This window comes from Eulemur rufifrons, chromosome 7, assembly GCF_041146395.1.
Source record: "Eulemur rufifrons isolate Redbay chromosome 7, OSU_ERuf_1, whole genome shotgun sequence".
Classification (NCBI taxonomy): domain Eukaryota; kingdom Metazoa; phylum Chordata; class Mammalia; order Primates; family Lemuridae; genus Eulemur; species Eulemur rufifrons.
Window position 1 is genome coordinate 77512919 of NC_090989.1, and position 24929 is coordinate 77537847.

At 41.3% G+C, this 24929-nt stretch overlaps 1 protein-coding gene across 1 annotated transcript in view; it reads left to right on the forward strand.

Moving 5' to 3' along the window:
* ETV5 (ETS variant transcription factor 5) overlaps window positions 1-15326 on the forward strand; it is a 60711-nt gene extending 45385 nt beyond the window's left edge. Inside the window, exons 10-13 of the mRNA XM_069472810.1 lie at window positions 2508-2576; window positions 2750-2919; window positions 8938-9039; window positions 12806-15326. Of these exons, the coding sequence (XP_069328911.1) occupies window positions 2508-2576; window positions 2750-2919; window positions 8938-9039; window positions 12806-13027 (563 nt within the window). The 3' untranslated portion in view covers window positions 13028-15326. The remainder of the gene's footprint in view (window positions 1-2507; window positions 2577-2749; window positions 2920-8937; window positions 9040-12805) is intronic.
* Window positions 15327-24929: the final 9603 nt, after the last annotated feature.

Genomic DNA, 24929 nt, shown 5'->3' on the forward strand with positions numbered 1-24929 from the left:
AGCATCTACCAGATGTTTTAGAGGAACATATGAGGCAATGACTAGAAACCACAAAATACACTAAAATGATACTTCTTATAGGCAGTCTTTCATCTGATTAGTTTTGAAAACCAAACCAAGAATTTAATCTAGATTTACGGGTTTTTTTCCCTCTGTACTGTGGATATATTATCCTTACCTTAGAGGAAGAAAAGCTCCAAAAATAACATGGCAAGTTTGACAGGTGTGTAAACTTTGAAATAGTTTCACTTATAATGACTTTATAGTAAGACCATTAAAACTTTACTGGAATATCAAAATACATATGAAGGTTGAGAAATATGTATAGCTTCCTGGTAGCCAAGGCAAAAAGCATGAAGCATAATGGATTATGAAACCTTTGTTTATAATATAAAGTATACCAATTTGTCATAAAAGTCAAAAGGTTTCCTGCTACCAAATTGAAAAATAAATTTATCAGGAGTCATTGAATCCCTGGCTTAGAAGTTAGCATTATATTCTTAAAATCTTTTTTTATGAACTATAGAATCTCTCATTTGTTCAGATATTTATTTAGCACTTATTATGTGTAAGGTGCAATGAGGACACTAAGATAGCCAGGGTATGGTCCTTATCCTCAAGGAGTTTAGAATCCCTGATGGATATAAGATAAAACTCTCACATTATCCAATTGATTTCTTAATAGTACTTATCATAGTGTGCTATTAATATGTTTTTTAAACTATCATTTATTACACACTTATGTACCAGGAGCTATCCTTAGCACTCTGGTATAGAGAAATAGATCAATGAAACAGAATATATATAAACTGATTAAATTCTCATAACAACCCTATAAGGAATTATCTTCCCCAATCTTGCAATGAAGACACTGAAACACAGAGAGATTAATTTACTCAAGATCACACAGCTAATTGCTGTCCATCAGTCCGGCTCCAGGGCCTGCCTTCTTTAACTTCCATGCTACACCATGTCTTGTTTGTGTCTTTTTCTCCTTTATGTCTGTCTCCCCCAGTTGGGATGTAAGCTCCATGAGAACAAGGACTGAGTCTATATTCTTCTCCTTGCTACCTACCCCCTTCTGGCACAACATCTGGCATAACTATTTAGTGGATTAAATAATAAATAAATGCCAATAAAATATACTTCCTTTGATGTAGTTAAGCATCAGAGAAATCATGCTTATGGCTGAGAAAACAAAAATGAATAATACAAACCTCAAAGCAGTCTCAGTTGGACAGTGTTTCTCTGGTCCCAGACCTCTTAAAAATGGTGCTGGTCCTGCCAAGAAGCTACTTGATCTGGGCTGACTAAAGAAACAAAGAATAGCAAGATTATGTCTTGGCGCCTTTACTCATGGATTTTTCAAGTCACAGTGAAACCCTCTCCAACTCTGCTGAAAGCCCCGTACTGCAGAGCGCTTTCCACTGCCTGCCCCTGCTGCATACTCAGCTCACGTATGCCTATACTGAACAGCCAGGTGAAGCAACCTGAGAACAGAGCGCAGGGTGCCATAGCCATCACTAATCAGACAGGAGCTCCTGGGGCTTCTCCCAAGAAGTGTGCTAGTGAAGGACACTGGAGTCCTTAAGCCTCTGGACACAGGCTACCCTGCAGCATGTGATCCCCATTGAGGCCGTCTATTAACTGGCTCTGATTTGAACCACTGATCTTGTCAGGGTGCCCGGTGACATGGTGGTCAGCACTGAAGCCATCCTTGAGGGTTTGTGGATGGAGAATATCAGGCCATCCTTCCATCTCCTTGACCCCTGCAGCTTTTTGCCTTACCTTCCTTTCGTTTCCTTGGCATGTGTCTTTGGGCCAGTCGGTTCCCATTTCTTGGCCTCTGTTTTGTCCTCCATATAATGAGTAAGTTTTATTGCTAGAAAGTCTCTTCAGTGTCTATCCACTGTGTCTGGTAATAATACCTCCAACTTGTTTTTCACTTCTCTTCAAAATCCTCTATAGGCCCAAGTTCTTGTTCATTTTGTCAACATTCTTTACCCTCCAAGCTCTTTCATAATTGAACTAGGTATGTGGGTGGCCTAGACAATGTGTAGGAAAGGCTGAAATTAATATTAGCGAAAAGGAAAGTGGCAGGGTTGGGTAGAGATCAACCAAATCCAGCCAAGCAACCGAAATAGACAAGATGTCTTTTCAGATGTAAAGGCTTAGTCACGGCAACACTGATCCATGCAGACCTCATGAGCAAGATGTGAAGGAACTTACTGGTGACTCAGCGCTTCCTCGCAGTCTCAGTGCGAATAGCTGGAATTGATGCTGCTCTGACTGAGGCTTGGGTGATTACATCAGAACTCGAACCCCTATCAGAACTTGAACCCCTAAGTCCTTGTGAAGTCTCTGAAAATTCAGTGTGGCATACAGACGGCAGTAGGGCTCAGGACCTGATATGATAGAATTCCATTTTAGTCCTTAAATCCACAGATTTAGTACAACACAGAGAGAATTGGTTAAGCAGCGTAGTCTGTTTTTAAATTCTCTTCCAGGTTTTTCATATGAAAAGGATCCCCGGTTGTACTTTGATGACACTTGTGTTGTGCCTGAGAGACTAGAAGGTAAGTAGCCCCATCCTAAGTCTTTTGCTAAGCTAGAGGGTTGGAGATGCTGGAACACCACAGTCAGTCTTACCATGCTAAATGATTAAATCAGTGTTAACAATGCCTTTTTGACCAAATTAACTGAGAAATTTAAGACTAAAGTATTGCATACGTGTCTTTGTCCCAAACAGGCAAAGTCAAACAGGAGCCCACCATGTATCGGGAGGGCCCCCCTTATCAGAGGCGAGGTTCACTTCAGCTGTGGCAGTTCCTGGTCACCCTTCTTGACGACCCTGCCAATGCCCACTTCATTGCTTGGACAGGCCGAGGCATGGAGTTCAAGCTGATAGAGCCAGAGGAGGTAAGCACTGGATGCTGGACTCAGATGATTTTTTTTTATTTCAGCATATTATGGGGGTACAAAAATTTAGGTTACGTATATTGCCCTTCCCCTCCCCCCCCAATCAGAGCTTCAAGTGTGTCCATCCCCTAGATGGTGTGCATCGCACTCATTATGTATGTATACACCCATCCCCTTCCCCCCCCACATCTGCCCGACACCCGATTAATGTTATTCCTAAATGTGCTCTTAGATGATGATCAGTGAAACCAATTTGATGGTGAGTACATGTGGTGTTTATTTTTCCATTCTTGGGGTACTTCACTTAGTAGAATGGGTTCCAGCTCTATCCAGGAAAATACAAGAGGTGCTATATCACCATTGTTTCTTATAGCTGAGTAGTACTCCATGGTATACATATACCACATTTTATGAATCCACTCATGTATTGATGGGCACTTGGGTTGTTTCCACATCTTTGCAATTATGAATTGTGCTGCTGTAAACATTTGAGTCCAGATGTCTTTTTTATAGACTGTCTTTTGTTCTTTTGGGTAGATGCCCAATAATGGAATTGCTGGATCAAATGGTAGGTCTACTTGTATCTCTTTGAGGTATCTCCATATTGCTTTCCACAGAGGTTGCACTAGTTTGCAGTCCCACCAACAGTGTATGGGTGTTCCTATCTCTCCACATCCATGCCAACATTTATTGTTTTGGGACTTTTAGATAAAGGCCATTCTCACTGGAGTTAAGTGATATCTCATTGTGGTTTTGATTTGCATTTCCCTGATGATTAGAGATATTGAGCATTTTTTCATATGTTTGTTGGCCATACTTCTGTCTTCTTTTGAAAAATTTCTATTCATGTCCTTTGCCCACTTTTTGATAGAGTTGTTTGATTTTTTCTTGCTGACTTTCCTGAATTCTAAATAGATTCTAGTTATCAGATGTGTAGCATGCGAAAATTTTTCCCATTCTGTAGGTTGTCTGTTTGCTGTCATGACAGTTTCTTTGGCTATGCAGAGCTTTTTAATTTGATCGGGTCCCATTTATATATTTTTGTTGTTGCTGTGATTGCCTTTGGGGTCTTCTTCATAAATTCTTTGCCTAGGCCAATGTCTATAAGAGTCATTCCCACATTTTCTTCTAGAATCCTAATAGTTTCACACCTTAGGTTTAAGTCTATTATCCACTGTGATTTGATTTTTGTGAGAGGTAAAAGGTGCGGGTCTTGTTTCAGTCTTCTACATGTGGCTATCCAGTTTTCCCAGCACCATTTATTGAATAAGGAATCTTTTCCCCAGTGTATGTTTTTGTCTGCTTTGTCAAAGATTAGATGGCTATATGAGGATGGTTTTATATCTGGATTCTCAGTTCTGTTCCACTGGTCTGTGTCTCTGTGCTTGTGCCAATACTAAGCTGTTTTAATAACCACAGCCTTGTAGTATAGTTTGAAGTCTGATAAATTAATACCTCCCATTTTGTTCTTATTTCCTAAAATTGCTTTTACTAAAAGGGGTCTTCTCTGGTTCCATACAAAGCATAAAATTATTTTTTCTGTATCTGTGAAAAATGATGTTGGTAATTTAATAGGGATTGCGTTGAATCTGTAGATCACTTTGGGTAGTATAGACATTTTAACAATGTTGATTCTTCCGATCCATGAGCATGGTATGGTTTTCCACCTGCTTACGTGCGTGCTCTGCTATCAGATGATTTTTGATTTGTCGTTTATGATGTTTGTTTAGATTTCCACTGAGGCTTTTTATTGTGTTAATTCTGCTCTTTTCTCTCATTCACATTCTGGCCTGGCCGGTGGGCTTGGCAGTGCCCTTCCTATTAATAGAACAGTTTACAATCCATGGACAGGCAGAGTTCTCCACTGTAGCATATGTAAAAAGTGTTTTTAACACTCCTACAAAATCTGCGGAGTGAGGCCATGAGAACTTATATTCAAACGGGATATGTTCTCTCTCTTGGAAAGTCTTTTTCAAGTGTTGTTTCAATGATACAGACTCGTTTTGGTCTCAGCCCTTGCGTGTCATAGCCTATGTCTAGGCTCCATGAACATATTGTATGACATTTTGGTAACATATTACAGAATGCAGCTGCCCCACTGTGTATTTCAAATGGCTCTAACTTGGAGAAATAAAATTATCAGAGATGGATCAATCTTATGACCTTGGATTTTTTTTTTTTAGCGTGTTATATGGCATCAAAATAATGTATTTGAGAGATGATACAAACCTCCAATATTTTGTTAGTAAAAAAAAAAAACATTATTACTGTTTTTTTGCCCAGACTTATTGACAGTAAGGCCTATGGACAGAAGCAGTATCATTTCTTCAGTGGAGAAGACCATAGAATCCTTTTCCTGAATATCACATAACAAAGTAAATTAAATCAGGCTCTCAGTGTAGCATATTCTAAAGGGGCTGATTTTTAATTTGTTTGATTTAGAATCTAGAGAGATTATAAATGAACAACAAATAACTGCCCCCAAAAACTGACATATGCTTCTTTTGGTAGCGTGTACTTAGGCATATGTATTAAACCAGCAGAGCAAAAGGTATCTTTTTGGGCTGAGTATAATTAAAATGGGAACAACACTCTTGGAAGGCATTTGAGCAACAACTACAGTTTTAGATGTTGTCCAGTTAACTGCAGGGCTCGCTTTAGCACACCGAGGGAATACGCTGGCATGGGGGTTAACAGCAGGAGGTAATAACCTGGCACTTGGTTTGGAAGAAGGAAATGGTCTGACAGTTAAAATGGGAAAAGGAGGAGAATGTATAGATTGGAAACTTATGAAGAAACCTGATTGGTAGGAGAATAAGGCAGGCTTCATTAAAGGGAGTTAGAAAAGAAGATATATGTTTGTGTTCCCTGTCTTGTATTCATTCACAGAAATGGAAATTTGTCAACATCTAGACCGTACACAGCTTCTCTTAGGCTCAGTCTACCTTCGAAGCCAGAGTTTAGTGCTGCTGTGTTTTTTGAAGGCTTTCTTTCTGGCTAAGTGACGTAGAAGTGGAGCCATGTTTTAGGCTTCCAGCCCCTGGAGAGCTATGCATCCACATAGGCCCATCCCTTTCCTCACTGCTTTCCTCCTATCGTGGCCTGGTTTATGTGAAGTGTGAGGAAAGCATGTCGCCTAGACTCACCGAGGCTCTTGGAAAGTAGGTCTGTCATGTGGGCAGCTCTTATTGATTTATCTCATTTCACAAACAGGAGCTTTTATTACTTTATTGCCACTGCCTCAGGCCTAAGCACAGGCTGTCCAGCTGCAGGTAAACCTGGTTATGACCCTTTGCAAAGCTGTTATTGAATCTTCTGCACTCCTACCAGTGGTAAAGAAAATGATGAACAGATGGCAGAGGGCCCCTGCTTTCTTACTTAATAAAGAAACTAATATTAATCCAGAATGCTCATAAATGCCAAGCAGCCAGGTCATGTGAGAGGCCTGTGGCGGCCTAGAGTCTCCTTCAGTTGACTGGGCAGCTCTGTGTCTTCAGGAAGGGCTTCTTTCCACCCCACCTCGAAGTCCCCCACCATTGTGCAAGCTCCAAGTGTTCCATTCTCTTACCCCAGGACCAATTGGGTTCCACCTGTGCACTTCAGCCTCAGGGCAGGCAACATTTGTTGAGCCTTTCCCCTCTACTCCTCGTATAAGGGCCCCGTTCTTGTTAATGTCAGGAAGGTACCAACTCCTGGAAAAAGCTGGAAGAAGTCGTCATGGGGGGAGCTTGAAGGGTGAGGTGGAGGAGGAAGCTGCTGGGGACGTAATTGTAGGCAGCTGTGTGGCTGAGTAGTGCACTCTGGGTAATTATCCATAATACCCATTACACTGTGCATGGAAATTGTGGTTTTAGAACTGTGCTTTGGCAGGCCCCCTAATCAAATGTCTTTTGATAGTCATCCAGCTTAGCACCCTCTCAATTATGTCTGACTCGGCTTTAATCTGGAGCCATTTTAACTGTGAATCTGCATTAATGAATATTTTGGGGGGTAGGGTTGTTTGTTGAACATGTGGCAGATAACTGATGCCTGGAGGTTTTAAGGGATGGGCTGCTAGAAAGAGCCACTCCCTGTGCTGTGGCTGCTCTCTCTCTTTAAAGGGGTGGAGGAGATAGGTGGATTTGTTAACTCCTTCAGCCTCGGTCCTCAAGATGTGTGCTTCCAAAGTAACTAATGGGAGAGATGAAAGAAAGAAAGAACTGCTAACAAGCTATCGCCTGTTCCCCCAACCCCAGAAGAGGGGCAGCCTTAATTCCCAGCTGCTCTGGAGCTGAGCCGCATCACGCATTACTGTAGAGCAGCCGTGGCGAGGGCTGCGGAATCAGGGCTCTGGCCGGAGAGGACGAGTCAGTAACTATGGCTACCAGAGCTGCTTTGAAATCTATGCATATATCAAACCCCTCTCCAGTAAGCAATTGCATATGCAAGTGACAGCAGAGAGGTCGCCACTGAAGTTGAAAAATATCCAGGGATTGTTTTCCACCACTGAACATAGTAAAATGATGAGGCTGAGCTTCTTTTAAAATTTCCCTGTGTCACTTGTAGCAGACAGCAATTAAAGATTAGTTTGATAAAATGTCATTTTTTTTAGCAGTTTAGAAGGATTTATATTAGTTTTGCAGATTTTCCATCCTACCACTATTTCTATTGGTTTAAAATGTTTATCTTCTCTAACCAGCCTGCAATTTTTGGTTAATTTTGCCTTTGTGGCTGTTTCAGAGATAGAGTTGAGTAGGTGCAATGTGGAGAAAAGAGGAGACCAGGACATCTCCTGGTATGCCATAGGGGCATGAAGCAATCGAATGGAAATTTAAATTTCACAGGGTTTCTTGCAAGGCAGAGTAGAATCATGGCTATTGAATTATTCTTATGTAATTAAGACAGATGCATTCTTCCTTATCAGATCATTCCTAGAATTTATTAAAGGTCATGTTAGAATCCTAAATTTAGGAGATGTTGCTTTCATTCTGCCCAAATACTTTAAGGAAAGACTTTATGCGAAATGGTGTTTTCGCCCTACTTCCTAGTCCATGTTTAACATTTAGTTTTCAGAAAATCAAAAGAATATAGTTAGTTGTTTTTTATTTTAAGTTTCCACAAATGACCTAAAATGTTCAAAACATGACCCTTTGGTTTGCATACATTTAAAGACTGCTGAGAAAACTCACATTTCTAGAATTATTCTTCTCCTACCTTGACACTCATCCTCATAAGTAAGATTTTGGAAGTGGAGATACTTGAAAACAGAAATTGCTTGGCCACTCTGATAACTAGGAAACTCTACTAGGAAGTTTTCCTGCTGAGGCTTCTTTGCCCAAAGCTCCAATTACACCGCCCCATCACTGCACCTCAGGTGGACTAGGTTGGACATAATGCACTTCAGAACTGTTTGGAAAGCCCTGTTAATTTTTCATTAAGTGGATAATGGTGCTACATGCTTTAATGTCCATTCTGCAAGTCTGCTGGGAGCAGAGGATTGGATGGCAGCAGGCTGAAATGATCTGATTCCCTGTTAGTCCATGAACTGCAATAAGCAAACATCTCCCAGCCCCTCTCCAATCTTATTAGAATTGAACTTTTGCTCTGCTGGCCCATTAACAACTCACTAGTGTGTTTCTAATGTTTCAGGAATGACCATTCTAATTATTCTTATTGACTGCTACAGAAACCATAGCACTTAATGGCAACATGTTAATGGTCTATGGGTATTGGTCAATAATTCATACGTGGAGAAACAGTAGAGAGCCTGCATCCTCTGGGACGTCAGCCAAGTCCTCTGCAGTCTTAAAGTGCTAGGATTCTTCCACCTTAGGTCTCACCTTGTAACAGTTGTGACTGAATCATCACCTTTGTTGAATGTTTGGTCTTGAGGGAATTAAATGCTCTTTCTTCCGGATCAGAGAAATGGATCATTAACCAAAGCAGTTGGGTTACAGAACTGGCTGTGATGGGATTGGGAGAGAACCACTAGGCCCAAGGAATGTGTTTCCATTGCTCTTTGCTTTCCTGTCTGTTCAGGTTGCCCGGCGTTGGGGCATCCAGAAGAACCGGCCAGCCATGAACTACGACAAGCTGAGCCGTTCTCTGCGCTATTACTACGAAAAGGGCATCATGCAGAAGGTGAGCAATTGTAGGAGAAAATGAAACCATTGTAACTGCTTTCAAAGGCAGTGTCTTGGGTTTCTGTAGTAAGACCGTTTATAATAGCTGGGAAAAAACGGTAGGAAAAAAATCTTAAAAAAACAAACTTGAGTTGAATCAAATGAGATAGAACAAAGTGCCTTTAGTGCTGTTGGGTATGTAGAAACCAGAAGTTGTGTGTGGAACACACAATAGGAAAATTAGGTTCCTCTGCTTTACTAAAACTGCCTCCATTATGTAAATGTCCAGAAACTTAGGCCAACTGTTGTATCCATAAAGGAGCATGTGAGGGAACCAAATTGTACGTCTCTACTCCCTCAAGAGCTTGGTTGAAGTCTCTAGTTGTTAAAACACCTAGACCTCCAATCTGTTGGTTTGATGTGCTCAATAGTGTTAGTTAGAGGAATAACAAAATTTTATTTCTCTTTCACAACCTGGAGAAACTGGAACTCAAGTGAAAAACCCAAGATTTGTAAAATGGCTGCAGAGTTATCTGGTAGCAGGTTGTTCTTTGCAGAAGAGAAGATGAAGTGTATTTTGAGGAAGCCAGTACAAAATCCTTGTTGGAATACAGGTAGTGAGGGTCACAATCTTAACATCCTGTGGATAAGTAGAAGATGAGAATGGCAAATCTTTTATTGGTCTTTCTTTGCCACCAAATTTTATACTGTACTGTTCCCTAGATCCTAGCATTTACACATTTAGGCACTTGACATGGTAGCAGCCAACAAGATGAACTTAGCAGAAGAATATGGGCATAACTGCTGAGAACTTGTCTATAAAGAAGCTAAATTCAACTTTCTCATAGGCACGTGGTAATGTGACCCCATGTTCCTTTCACTACCTTAAAAAAAATATTCAACAGCTGTTGATGATCTTCTGAATCAAATGTAGACTTTCCAGTGCTTCATACAGATTCTAAGGCTGTTCCCAGTCTACCGTCTAACTCCCATTTCCTCATTCTTACTTGACTGCTCACTAGCACAGCCACCTTTTCTCTTAATTAATGTAGAATTTGTTTACCAAAGAATATACACATCACATACATATAAGTTATCAGGCTTACTATACAATGGGAAAACATCTGTTAAATTACCATCCTACTTAAGAACTAGAACATTCCTAATACCTTCATCACCCAGCCGGCTTCTGTTTGTTTTCTGCCTCAATAGTTACCTTTTCACTTCAGATTGGGTTAGGTGGTACCCCTTTCTGCTTCTAATAGCACCTTTGGCTTACCTGCAGTTTTAAATCACTCACTGCACGGTGCAGCTACACAGAAGGAACTGATGACTACCTTTACATGGACTTTGTGCATTATAATATTAAAACCCAAAAGTCCTGATTACTCAAGCGCCTCATGGTGTAGCTGGTGAGCCATCTGGATCAATGGGATCACCCTGTCTCTGCTGGTTGTTTAGCAACAGTACAACAGGGCACATAACACCAAAAATCAAACCTGACCATCAGCTTTTGTCAAGAAACCAGAGGGGCAAGGGAAAGGAGCTAAAATTACTGATAAACATTTTCAGACTAACAAGCTTGAATTGTTGAGTTTAATCCAGCTCTTCGGTCATTCTGCTGTGATTCTCAAATCTCTTTTTAACCGAAGAAGTGTGGCTTTGCTTCTACATCTTGGGTTTAAGAAGTCTGTTGCTCCAGAGGCTGGTTTAGAGGTACAGTACAATTATCCCAATAGGTCTTAAGGTTTATTTTACAGTGACAATTCTATGTTCAGTCACCAGGACCTGGGTGTCTGCATCAACATTCCCTGGAGCTCAGACATTAGGAATGAGGGACTGTGTGTATGAAACTGGACAAGTAGCGTCTTCACGACAGCAAGTGTTAAGGGTGGCAGAGATATATACAATCGGCCATCCCTATCTTGTTTTTTAAGCCACAGTTTCACCTTTGAGCCCAACCCCAAAAGTAAGTTTATGTTAGAGGGTGAGGCAGGAGGGCACAGTGGAAATAATACTGGATCAGAAGCCAGGAGCAGTATGGCTTCCAGTCCTGGTGTAGTCATTAATGAGTCTTAACCTTTGCGAACTTCAATTTTCCCTTTAAAAATTGAGGGTATGGGACTCCAGCTTTTCTAAGTCTCTCCACACACTGATAGGCTATCATTCACCTTTTATTTAGTTCCCATTTACTCGTGGGTCATATAATAAATAAAATAATAATCCCCTACATTGGATAGCACATTATTATCTCTGGAACATTTTCAAATATATTATGTTGTAAGACTAGAACAAGGATTGTTATCTACATTTTTATTAGAAATAGAGGCTTTGGGAGGTTGAATGACTTTATTCAAAGCATATGGCTAACAAAAGGAAGTGTTAGGATTTGGACCCACCCAAGCCTCATTCCTGGGCCTTCCTGTAACTCTGACTATTTTATTCCCAGAAATAAAGTTCTCCTCTACTTCCTTAGAAAACCTAGGAGCTGGTCATAGGAACAATTCATTTCCATTAGTTCAAGTTACTTTGTCTTCGTTACACTCTATCACGTTGGATCTGGAGTTGGAGATGGCAAAAGAATAATGGCTCTCCCTCTTGAACTTAGGACTCAACCCAATGATATTAACACTAAAAAGGGAGAATAAGAGGAATTGGGGAAAAATGGGGAGTACCGCTAATGGATATGTGGTTTCTTCTGGGGTAACAAAATATTCTAAAATTGATTGTGCTGACAGTTGCACAACTCTGTGAATATACTAAAAATCATTGAATTGTACACTTTAAAAAAAAGCTGGGGAGGGTAGTGTAGGGTGTCTACCCATCCCAGGCCATTTAACTCTGTGCCAAGCACTGAAGTCAAACCTCGATTCCTGCCCCAAAGGAGCTACACTGTAGTGGGAGATACTGACAAGTAAAGGAGTAATTTATAGCACAGACATAAAAGCAGGCATTCAAGCTTGTTAGTCTGAAAATGTTTATCAGTAATTTTAGCTCCTTTCCCTTGCCCCTCTGGTTTCTTGACAAAAGCCGATGGTCGGGTTTGATTTTTGGTGTTATGTGCCCTGTTGTACTGTTGCTAAACAACCAGCAGAGACAGGGTGATCCCATTGACCCAGATGGCTCACCAGCTACACCATGAGGCGCTTGAGTAATCAGGACTTTTGGGTTTTAATATTATAATGCACAAAGTCCATGTAAAGGTAGTCATCAGTTCCTTCTGTGTAGTTGCACCATGCAGTGAGTGATTTAAAACTGCAGGTAAGCCAGAAAACAATTCTCTTTGGCTTTGGAACATACTTAAAATTTCCACACAGGCTCTCTAATAAAATTCGTAACCCTTCAAAATAACAATGCCATACTGTGAAGACTGTAAACTTTGGAAGCAACTGAAAACATAGTCTGGCTTCTGCATTATACATCTCAATCTATATACCTTCTTGGAACACCAAGCACCAGCCTCAGCATAATCGTGCTCCCTAAGCTGTCACTGTAAGACAGAAAGTGAGGATTTTCTTTTAAAAGAGCCTATCTAGTGTGAATTTGAAATTCAAATATCTTCTTTTTCAACTTCTAAGCTGTGGTGTCAATAAAACACTTGGCAGGTAATAGGTGCCCAGGATTTCTCATAATAAACCTGAGTGATTCGGGAAATCAGCTCCCAATGAGCCTCCTCTGCTCCCTGGCTCCCTGAGAGCTTGGTAACTAAGAAATGCCTCATTCGACTCTCTTGAGCCCAGTGCCCTGTTCCAGCTGGGCCCTGTAAGCTGTGTTTTCTCTCCCAGGTGGCTGGGGAGCGATACGTCTACAAATTCGTCTGTGACCCAGATGCCCTTTTCTCCATGGCTTTCCCGGACAACCAGCGTCCGTTCCTGAAGGCAGAGTCCGAGTGCCACCTCAACGAGGAGGACACCCTGCCCCTGACCCACTTCGAGGACAACCCTGCTTACCTCTTGGACATGGATCGCTGCAGCAGCCTCCCCTACGCTGAAGGCTTCGCTTACTAAGTTTCCGATTGGCTGAGTGGCCAAACCCTAGAGCTAGCAGTTCCCATTCAGGCAAATGAGGGCAGTGGTTTTGTTTGTGTTTTTGGCTGTTCCTAACGCTTGCCCTTCGAGTATTATCTGGAGAACCTAAGCCGTCTCTGGATTGGCACCCTTAAAGACAGACACATTGGCTGGGGAGTGGGAACAGAGAGGGGCAGAAAACCACCAAAAGGCTGGTGCCTCAACTCTGATGAGGTTTCTGGGAAGAGATCAAAATGGAGCCTCCTTACTGTGGACAATATATGCAAAGCAATACCTTGTTCAGGTTAGTACCCACAAAATGGGACAGAGTGTGTGACAATCTGCATTGATCACGGACTACTAAATGCCTTTACACAGAAGGGCTCTGATTTGCACAATTTATTGAAAAAAGAAGTCACAAACCCATAGAAAAGTAGGTAGGCTAAGCTGGGGAGGCTCAAACCATTAAGGGTTAAAAATATATCTAGAAATTTGGAGAGCTCTTCCAGCTCAATCTGAAATGTCTCCCCTTGGTCTGGAGAAAAGGGGGGCAGTCAGAACAGCTGTTACCCACTCCATGGTTCTCAAATCATAAACCATTGCTATCCTTGGGAACCTTCCGGCCATGTGACCACCAAGTAGAGCAAGTACCCTTTCTCTTCCTAATCACATGGCTGAGTGTGGATGGTTTTCATTTTAGGAGAAGGGCGATTAACACTTTTGACAGTATTTTGTTTTGCCTTGATTCGGGGGATTGTTTTGTTTTGGTGGTTGTTTTGGAAAAACAGTTTATAAACTGATTTTTGTAGTTTTGGTATTTAAAGCAAAAAAAAAAAAACAAACCTTTTGGTAACTGTGCACTGTGTCCTCTAGCCAGGGCCGTGCCAACTTACAAAGACACTGCAGCTTGAGAGGGGCTTTGCTAGGGGCTTCCCCTTAGCCGTGTAAAGCCCGCTTTGTTGCCTGCTTAGTGCTTTCTGCACCAGACAGACTGATGGAACATTTGCACCTGAGTTGTAAATTTTTGAAGTGTACAGGGCAGCCTGGACACAACCTTAGATTCTCTGTGTATAGTTCCCCGTGTTCACTAACATGCCCTCTCTGGAAAGCATATGTACATAACACATGTCATGTCCGTTGGAAACCTGGTCACCTGATGAGAACCCTGGGGATTCTTCCCTGGGCATGACTGATGACAATTTCCATTGCATCAGTTTGTTTTGTTTTCCTTTTTCTTTAAATCTTGGACTTTAAACCCTACCTATGATTCAGTAGGGTTTGAGACTTACGTGTGACACTGACAGGTAAAACAGCGCTAGCATTCTAATTTCCTGCCACTTTTTTCTTAAGTTTATTCTGATTGCTGTATTATATTGGAAAAGTTTTAAACAACCAAGCTAAAGCTGTGTGAAAGTTGAGCTCAAAGTAGAGAAACGTGGTAGTACCTTGCTGCCTGCTCTGTGGGTAGACATCTATGCTCCCCACAATGCGTACCACATCAGGAATGACTGTGCTGTTCCTCGTGTGTGAGGGGAGGCAGGGATGACTCCGTGAATGTAAGACACATGCTTTGAATGGCTTTTCTATTACTGGGGCGCTCCATAGTCTCAAACTGTCCCCCTTTGACCAACAGCACGATTGTGAAAAGGTTCACAGGGATAAGGGGTGCACTTTATAGCTATGGAAACATAAGATTCTCCTCTGTTGGAAGCTAATTAGCCCATAAAGATGGTGAACTTATAGCTCGGGCCTTAATTAGCATTCTACTCTAATCAAAGGACTCCTTCTAAACCATATTTATAGCTTTCTAACCTACACATAGTATATACATAGATGCATATTTTACCCCCAGCTGGCTAGAGATTTATTTGTTGTAAATGCTGTATAGATTTGTTTTTCCTTTCTTTACTTATCCTGGTTTGGGAGTTTTTTGTTTTTTGTTTTTGGATGGATTTATGCTACCTTAGCAAGTATGAAAATAATCCTCTGTAGCCTGAGCTACCCCTTCCCTGCTGTAACTTCGTGGCCTGTGCTGTCACGGGACACAGGACGGCGGCATCACCGTTGCATTCCCATTGGACTCATGCACCTCCCGAATGGTTTGTTTTTCTCGGGGGTTTTGGGGTTTCGTTTGTTTGTTTGCTTCTTTTCCAGAGTGTGGAAAGTCTACAGTGCAGAAAGGCTTTAACCTGCCAGTTATTTGAAATACTTTCCCCTGCGCAGGGCCGTTTGCATCCTGCCAAGCTGCGTTATATTCTGTACTGTGTACAATAAAGAAGTTTGCTTTTCGTTTACCAAGTGCCTGAAACCCGCCTCTTTCTTGCCCACGTGGTCTAATTGTAATGCAAGCAGTAGCCAACCTGGCTTCCTCTCCACCCCCTGGCTGCCCCTCCCTCTCAAGGATTTAGGTTTGGCCTTACCAATGGACCCTGGGGTTGCGAGTAGTTTAGGAACCTTTCACCTGAAAACAGAAGTATAGTGCTGCTCTTAAAGTAAAAATTGTATCCAGAGGGGTGGGAGGTAGAGAGACCTTCTTCCCAGCCAGTGGTGAGCTGACATCCCTCATCCCCTCGAGCCCACCTAGTCACCAACTCTTCGTAACTAGTTTTTTAAAGCATAGCTCATGTTTGGGCTTTGGGTTGTGTGAAAAGATTACTAACTAGGCTAGGACTTTGTAGTCCCTGAATTATTCTAGCTCAGCCCCTTAGACAGATACTTTGAAAACCAGTAAGAACTTAAATAGACCATTCATTTACTAATTTTTCCCCAACAAGTTTTGTCCTTGACAAGTAAAAATTTTACTAATGGCTGGTCCCTCAAAAAAACAAACTTAGGAAGGTTTTTGCCTCTGGCTTTTTTTTCTGGCCAGGCAGCAGTAAAAACCTTTCCTCCAAATTTATCTCTTTCTTGTGAGTATACATCACTTGGGAAATGTGTGGAAGAAAATAAAGGTTGCAGGGTTGTGTGCAATATTATGCCTTTTAGTGTTCTTATTTCACCCTTTTTCTGCACCTTTAATTTGAGCTTTTCAAGACTCCTATTATAGTAGAGAAATAAAGGAGAGCCTTTTTTCAAGCCTAGAACAGAAGGCTTTCTGTAACTTTATCTACTGTCTGTCTTTCACTGTTTTACAAGCCTTGTAAGTGTAGAAACATCCGAGACTGAATCAGTGCACAGCCGCTTGAATCGGAGCTTGTGAGGACTGAATGTCTGCCACAGAAACCCCATTAGCTTCCACAGATTAAGAAAAGATGCTTGGGGAGAAGTGGCAGGGGAGTGCAGGGAAAGGCTGTCTCTGCTCAGCTTCACCGTGATAAGCCTCTGACAATCAGCTCCCCATTATTCACCGGCTCATTATCCAGCCTGGGCCCAGGCCCAGATCGTTAACCTAACGCGGGAGGTCACCAAACACTGCCGCCCGTCTAGTGTCCGGCGCTAGGATAAGGAAGCCCAGAAAATGGGAAGTTTACTCTTCATCAGGGTCCCCTTTCACAAGCCCAGCCAGGGGAACAATGCGTATTCAGTTGTTAGATGACAAAGAGGTAGTGTGAGGGCAAAAGAATGTGGTTTTGAGAGCCAGAGTATGTGCAGAATCTAAATGCTCATGCAGCTGGGACAAATGTAAACTAATGTAGAAGAAAAACGTTCGTGTACCCAGACGGTTAGAAACCTTGGACAGACAGTCCATTGCCCAGTGGTGCAGGTGGCTGGAGCTTGATGCGTGGCCTCTGAGATACAAGCGAAAGGAGAAAAGTGCAGAAGATCATCAGCTTTAATGCAAATACTTAATGTAAGCACTGATTCCATTCAGCATAAGCGTATTGTACTTAAAATGGGGGGTGGGGTGGTGCACAGGCAAGCAGCTGTGTCCTTTTGGTCCCGGCAAGTACACTGGTGTCCCATTCAGAAGATGCCCCTTGAATGGCCAGCCTTTCCTTAGCTCCTCCAATTTACGAGCTGGCTCTACACCCAGCCTGGGTTTGTTGACCTTGGCAGTGAACCTTGGATAGCTAACCTTTGGATAGCACTTTACAGTTTACAGAGCGCTTTTCCGTCTCCATTATCTTTTTGGCAGGCTTTCTTATTGGTAACACTTTGCTGAAATTGAATCTGAAAATACTCATGGCTGCTGGCCTCCAAAATTACTTTCTTCCTTGGAATTTTCACAGTGGCTACTGTAGAAAGAGGATTAGATGATTGGAGGCTGGACGTTTAGGTTCTTGCCTCAGCTCTGTGATTGACCCAATTTAAGTAGGTGGTCTCAAAGGGCCCAGGTCAGTGGGTACTACTGCCCAGACAGGCAATAAGAGAAAGGAGTTTCCTAGGGAAGTCCAGGGGTGTGTGTGTAGGCAAGTTGGGCAATTATGAACATCATTCTCAAGTCACCACTGTTAAGAAAGCTCTGGAGATTGTTCAGTCCACCATTAAGGGCACATGTTTATTCATTTTCCAAGCATCCACTGAGCACGTCCTCAATGCCAGACACTTGTCAGATGCTGAAAATAAGTGATTTAGATGGCATTTTCAAACTAAATCCCTGTTCATGGCATAGTAGTACAAGTGATGACCTCTTAAATATTTAAATGCTCTACTTCCCAGCTCATACTTAAACACCACTGACACCATCTTACTCTGACCACATTCACCAGAGGCTGGGGAGGCTGGGGCATTTATCTACCAACTCCTGCCCCTATTATTCGATAGTGACCCCCAGGGATGTTAACTCTTCAATATATTTCCTACCAGGAAGAGAATAGGGTAGGTGCAGGTGTCAGTGTGCTGGGAATTGCTCTCAGGTGTGGTTAGCTCAGGTGGGCTTAGGGGACATGGAGCTGGCATCAGTGGTGTCTGCTACACCTACCTGTAACAATTAGGGCTCTCCTGGATGACCTCGGACCTTGTGTCCTTGTCTCCATGCTTAAGGTGAGTATGTGTTTTTGCTTCTGTCATCCAGTTATCATGCCTCCGCCACTATGATGTGTAAGACACTGTCACAGACACTTTGCAAGTAGGGATGGGGGAACCACGTGAAACCCACCCTCCCCGTAAGCAGCTCAAGGCTAGTTGGGGAAACATTTCTCCACGTGAAACTAAAATACATGGTAAAACATACTGAGTATTGCTCATCTAATAAATAGTGCCTCTTCAAAGCCTAGGGAAGGGAGCAAAAAGAAAGTGAAATAAATCAATGATAGCATTTGTTATCAGGGAAGAGAAATGGTGACTGAAGGGGGTACAGGTCGCAATTCTAAATAGGGAGGTCAGGGAAGGCCTCACAGTCCAGCAAAGACTTGAAAGAAAGTAGTAGCCAGATAGCTTTCTGAAGGAGAAGCATTCCTGGCAGAGGGAAGAGCAAGGGCAAGGCCCTGAAGCTTTGAACATGCTGCAATATTTATGGACTAGCAAGGGCTATAAAACTGGATCAGAAGGAATCAGATGGAGCAGAGTGAAAAATAAAAGTGGGGTTCTATCATCTAGGCTGTATCCTAAGGCTTTCTGAGGACTGTGGCATTACTCTGTTTATGTTTAGTTAGAGTTTTTTGAGCTAAGAAGTGACATGATCTGATGCATATTTTAAAGATCACTCTGACTGCTAAGTTGAAGATAAGCTGCAGGGAGCGAGGAAGGAAGCAGGAAGGCCAACTCATAGGCCACTACTGCAATCCAGGTGGGCTGAGATGGTGGCATGGGCCAGGGGCACAAGGAGAGCATATATGAATATATTTTCAAGGTAGAGTCAAAAGGTTTGGGACATGTAGAGTGAGAAAAAAAAGAGTCAATTATAACTCTAATGTTTGTGGCTTGAGCACAAGGAAGACTGAAGTTGCCATCTACTGAGATGGAGAAGACTGAGGAGGGACAATTGGGGTAGGGTGGGGAGAGAACAGGCATTCTGTTTTGGGCATGTTAATTTTGGGATTCCTATTAGAAATCCAAAGAGGAGCACCAATTCGGAGATAGGAGTCTGGAGTTCAGGGAAGAGATCTAGGCTGGAGATAAAAATTAGGAGTTGTCAGTGTGTAAGAGAGTATTTAAAGCTGAGACTGGATGAAATCACTAAGGGAAGAAGTATAGATAGAAGAAAGAAAAGTCTAAGAACTGAGCCCTTGGACACGCCAAGATTAGGGGGTTGAAGAGACCAAGAACCAGCAAAGGAGACTGAAAAAGAGTGGCCAGTTAAATAGGGATAACCAGGAGCGTGTTTCCAGAAGGGAGTAGAGATCAGCTATGGCAGATGCTCCTGACGTGTCTCCTGACAGTAGGGTGAGGACTGGGGCTGGGTTAGCAGCACGGAGGTGGCAGGGGACTTGCACGAGCCATTCCACGGAGTGGCAGAGATAACAACTGACCAATACTACTGGAACCCAAAGGAGGTCTGAATTTACCCTCAGTTGGGGACAGGGATCAAAGAAAGCTCTGTGGATTTCAAAATCCTGGATTTGAGTTCAGCTCAGCCTCTGTCACCAGCCCTTCTGCTCTCAGATTCTCCAGATCTGAAAAAGGCCTAGGAATCCCAGCCAGGTGTCCTTACCCTAAGGCACAGGGTGTGAAAGAGTATCGGAGGATAAAGGAAGAAGGATCGAGATCCTGTTACCACCACCTTTCCCATCCCTCTGGGGCTCTATTTATTCTTGTTTTGTGTTCTTAAAATAAATGTCTATTTTTGAAATGTTAAGTGTTTTTTAAATAACTTTTTTCATATTACACAATTAGCATATGTTCTTTGTAGAAAACCAGAAAAAACCATAGCCCAAATTAAAAACTATTCTGAAAACTCAACCTAGAGATCATAGTTAACACTTTCTATTTTTCCAGATGGCTTTTCTCTATACCATTTTTAAAATATTAAAAATGGTCATACTATACATTATACAGAGTTTTTAAACTTTTTTTAAACAATATATTTTGAACATCTTTCCGTATCAAGAAATTTTCTTCTCCAACACCACTTGTAATGACTGCATGCTATTCCATGGTACATACGTAACATACTATATTTAAGCATTCCCCTTTGCTGGAGATTAGGACACCACAAATATGCTATGCCCCAAACCAAGCCAAGTGATCCACACCCCCAAAATCAAACAAACAGCAAATAATAATCTCGGCCTTTCCTAATGTTCCTAATTAGTAATCAACTCCTATTAATTCTACCTTCTAAATATCTCTCAAATCCATCTCCACCGTCAGCACTGTACCTTGATCCACCATTCCCTCTCACCTGAACTGCTGCAGTCCACACCCGACAGGTCTTATCACCCCTACTCCTGCCCCACTCCCCCCTTCTCCATGTTGTAGTCAGAGTGACTGTTTCAAAGCCCAAGTCATTCCCCTGCTTGAGGACTTCTCACCCTCTGGAATGGCTAAAATAAAGACCATCAACACCAAATGTTGGCAAGGGTATAATGTTGCTGGGAGTGTAAAATTGTACAACCACTTTGGAAAACTATTTAGTGGTTTCTTATAAAGGTAAACACACTAGATGATCCAGCAATTCCAATCCTAAATATTTGCCTGAGTTATATAAACATCTATCACAAAAAGACCTATGCAAGAACATTTATAGAAGCTTTATTCACAACAGCCCCTAAAAACAACCCAAATGTCCATCAAAAGGAGAGCAAATAAACAAGTTGTGGTATGCATACAACAGAATTCAAATTTACTCAGCAATTAAAAGAAAGAACTACAGAGCCTGGCACCATGGCTCACGGCTGTAATCCTAGCACTCTGGGAGGCCGAGGCCAGGAATTCAAGACCAGCCCAAGCTAGAACAAGACCCCGTCTCGACAAAACATAGAAAAAATTAGCCGGGCATGGTGGTGTGCACCTGTAGTCTCAGCTACACGGGAGGCTGAGGCAGGAGGATAGCTTGAGCCCAGATGTTTGAGGTTGCAATGAGCTATGACACCACTGCACTGCAGACTGGATGACAGAGTGAGACTCTGTCTCAAAAAAAAAGAAAAGAAAAAAGAGCTACCAATACATATAGCACCATGGATGAATCTCAAAAACATTATGTTAAGCTAAATAGGAAATAAATAACACAAAAAAATACATACTGTATAATGCCATTTATATGAAATTCTAGAATAGGCAAAACTAATCTATGGTGATAAAAATCAGAAAGTGGTAGCAGGGGATGGTTGGTCAGGTGTTGGTGAGAAAGGAGTAGCAGAAACATGCTGGGTGATGGAAATATTCTATATCTTGGTTTGGGTGGTCATTACATGTATATGTTTGTCAGCACTCATTAAACTGAACACCTGAAGTCTGTGCATTTTATGTTAATTATTCCTCTGAAAATATTTATAGTCATTTCTCGGGATAAAACCAAAATCCTGAACTTGGCCTTGTGATGTAATCCCTGCCTATCTCTTCAGCCTCATCTTGCACCATTCTCGCCCCCATTTTATAAGTTCCAGCACCTCTTGCTTTCTTCTGGTGTCTCAACCATACTTTGCCAACTAAGAAATAAACTTCAGTTATATACGAACCATGTTTGGGTCTATTTGTAACAGCAGTTTAACCTACCCTAACCAATATACCTTGTTCACTTAAAGGAGTACATAAGAATGGAAGGAGTTCTGTGTGTGTGTTTTTAAGAGAAATGTCACTACATTTTTGGAAGTCTTTCCAAGTTAATATGCCAAAATTCAAATACTATTCTTTTATCAGAAATTATTTTTAATGATCTATCAATTGACAATTCTATTAGATCCTCCTTCAATTTTGTTGAAAATAAAAGACTGGAAACAATTTAACTTGTAAAAGGATTTGCTACCAGTCATTAGAATCTAATCATTTTCTCAATTTCTGAGAAATACACCAAAAAGCCTTTACCAAGACTTAGCTACCAGATGACTCTCCATCAGTGACTGTCAAAGTGTGGATTCCAGACAAGTAGCATCAGCATCACCTGGTGGCTTGTTACAAATGCAAATTCTCAGACTCTACCCCAGACCTACTGAGTCAGAAATTCTGGGGGTGGGATCTAGCAATCTGTGTCTTATCAATAAGCCTTTTGGATGACTCTGATGCATGCTCAAATTTGGGAACCACTGCTGTATATTATACCTATAATTATCTCACCTGGACTCCCATTTAACCTGATAGATTCCAAAAAGGTTCAAATATTGAAATGTTAATTTCAACATACCTTTACCATTTGTACTAGTCATACATTGGTGCATAACAATATTATCACAAACTTAGTGGCTTAAAACAACACACATTTCTGTGGGTCAGGAATCCAGGTATGGCTTGGGTAGGTCCTCTTCTTCAGGATCTCACAAGGCTGCAATCAAGGTGTCCTCTAGGACAGCAGTCTCCTCTGAGGCAACTGTGAGAGGATCCATTTCCAAGCTCACCTGGTGGTTGGCAGCATTCAGCTCTTTGCTGGCTGTCAGTGGGAGGGCACCCTCAGCCCCTGGCCACATGGGTCTTCCCAACATGGCCACTTGCTTCTTCAAAGCCATCAAGGGAGTATTTCCTAAAAAACTGGTGTTACAATTTTATACAGCATAATCACATATTCATAATCAGTACATCCCATCATTCTTACAGTATTCTGTGTGTGAGCAGTGAGTCCTAGGTCCCCCCACACTCAAGGGGAGGCGATTACCCCAAGGCAAGAACACCAGAAAGCAGGGATCACGGGCGCCACCTTAGAATCTTTCTGCCACATCACTCCATATTTTTTGTTTAAATGCTTTTCTCTTATGCATTCTTTAACTCTATTTTATTAAAACTTCAGAGATTCCATTTAGATCATTCAGTAATAAACATCCTGGAAAATGTTTACTAGAACATTTTTGGCAAAGCTGGGCCTCATTGTCAAACCAATCAGCTAAATCGGACTCCAACTCTGTCAGAAAGAGTGTGATGTCATTTTTCAGTTCAAATAAATGTGTCAACACAAATTTTAAGGAATAATATTTTAAAAAATTGAAATAATGCATTTTGTAGCATGTATTATAAGAAATATTACCAAAGCAGGCAGGTCCAGATCAAACTGATGCAGATCTAATATAATAATCATATCCAAGTTACCTAAACAAGATGATAATGGAAGTCCTCATTATTTTATAACTATCCAGTGTGATGTGTGGCTAAAATTATCCATTATTATTAACATGATGAGTATTACGGAACACAAGGTATTCCTTTGGTAAATGTATGTCCATGTAGGTATTGAATCCCGGTGGATGGCTTTTGGGAATAATGCAATTAAGTAATGCATTAAAAAGGCCAAAATAGCTCCATTAAATTCATTAGACATGATTAAATTTCCCATGCACTTAATGAAAAAGAAAGGTGTATACTGCTAAAACCGATTGGTCCGGCAGCTAGCATATAATTTTATTTTTTTTAATTAGGAGATATAAAATCTTATTATAAGCTGAAATAAGATGAGTATTGACTATGATTGTAATGCACATTTTATAATATGATTTGATAAAATAAGTTTTAACTGAATGATACACACCACATTTGAAAGCATGGGAGATTTTTATATATTATATATTTTGTGTGCTTATATAAAGGATACTTTATTGTTTGAAAATTTGTTTTTTAAAAATTTCAAACTTATGAAAAACAGAAAGAATAATATAATGAACACATGTAAACACTTTACTTAAATTCATCTATCCTCCTGTCTATTTACACACTTTTGACTGAATTTCAGCTCCTAAGTGCAAAGACATTCTCCAGGCCTATTGTCTAGTAGAAAGTCTCACAAGCTGAATTTGTCTGATATTTTCTCATGATGGGCAGGAATATATTTTTGGCAGGAATATTACTTAAGTGTTATTGTGTACTTGCTAGTGCATAATTTCGGAAGGCACATGATGGTTTGCTCCGATACTAGTGATGCTGAGTTTGATCATTTTGTTAAGGGGGTGATGCCAATTCTTTTGATTATAAAAATGCCTTTTCCCTTATGTAATTAATAACCCATCCCCCCACTAAATTTCACACAGTGGTTTTATCATCCTCTGATGATCTTTCCTGAATAAAGCTACACATTGGTTGTTGCCCAATGTTGATTATCTGAAAGATCTTAAAAGGTTAGTAGATTCAGGAAACTGCAGATACATTTTAAAGAATCAACATGCTTAATCTTAAGCATTGCTTCTATTTTTAGAGGGGCTACCTCTTCCCATTGGTGACAGCTCCTAGGGATGAATGTTATGAATACCTGAAAAGAATTCCTTTCTGTCTTAGGTCAGGTTCCCTAGAAGCCTGAGGCTGGTATTCTTGCTCAAGTGGTTTATTAGGAAGTGCTTTCAGGAGAGGAGGAATAAAGGTAGTAGGCTATGACAAGGAGGAAAAGCTAAGCAAGAATGTTCTGGAACACAAACGCAGTCCCCCTTTGAAATGAGGGAATTGGCCTTTTGGACCCCACGGAGTTCAGTCACTTAGAGTTTGGAGTGGCCAGGGGCACAGCCTCTGTGGTGAGAGGGCTTCTGTTTGGCCAAGACCAATTATCTGAAGAAAGGGGAGCAGCTAAGAAGGGTTATTAGCCATTACTCACAGCAACATTGAAATTCAAAATGTTTTTAAACATTGAACTAACCAAACATCTGAAAAGACATCTGAAAAACAAGTTCCTCTAGTTTATGACCCTTGGAATAAACAGGTCAATGGGACAGATTAGAGGGACAAATTCATATCCGAATTTCACATATGATAAAAGTATTTCAAATCAATGAATTTTTTTTTGAGTCAGGGGTCTTTTGATTGCAAGTGAAATTTTATATATATATAATTGGCTCACATTACCAAAACATGCCAGGGTAGGACATAATGGGACCAGAGGATCAAATAATTTCACCAGTACCTAATCTCTCTATCACACAAAGCTCTGCTTTTCACTGCGTTGGATTTATTCTTGGAC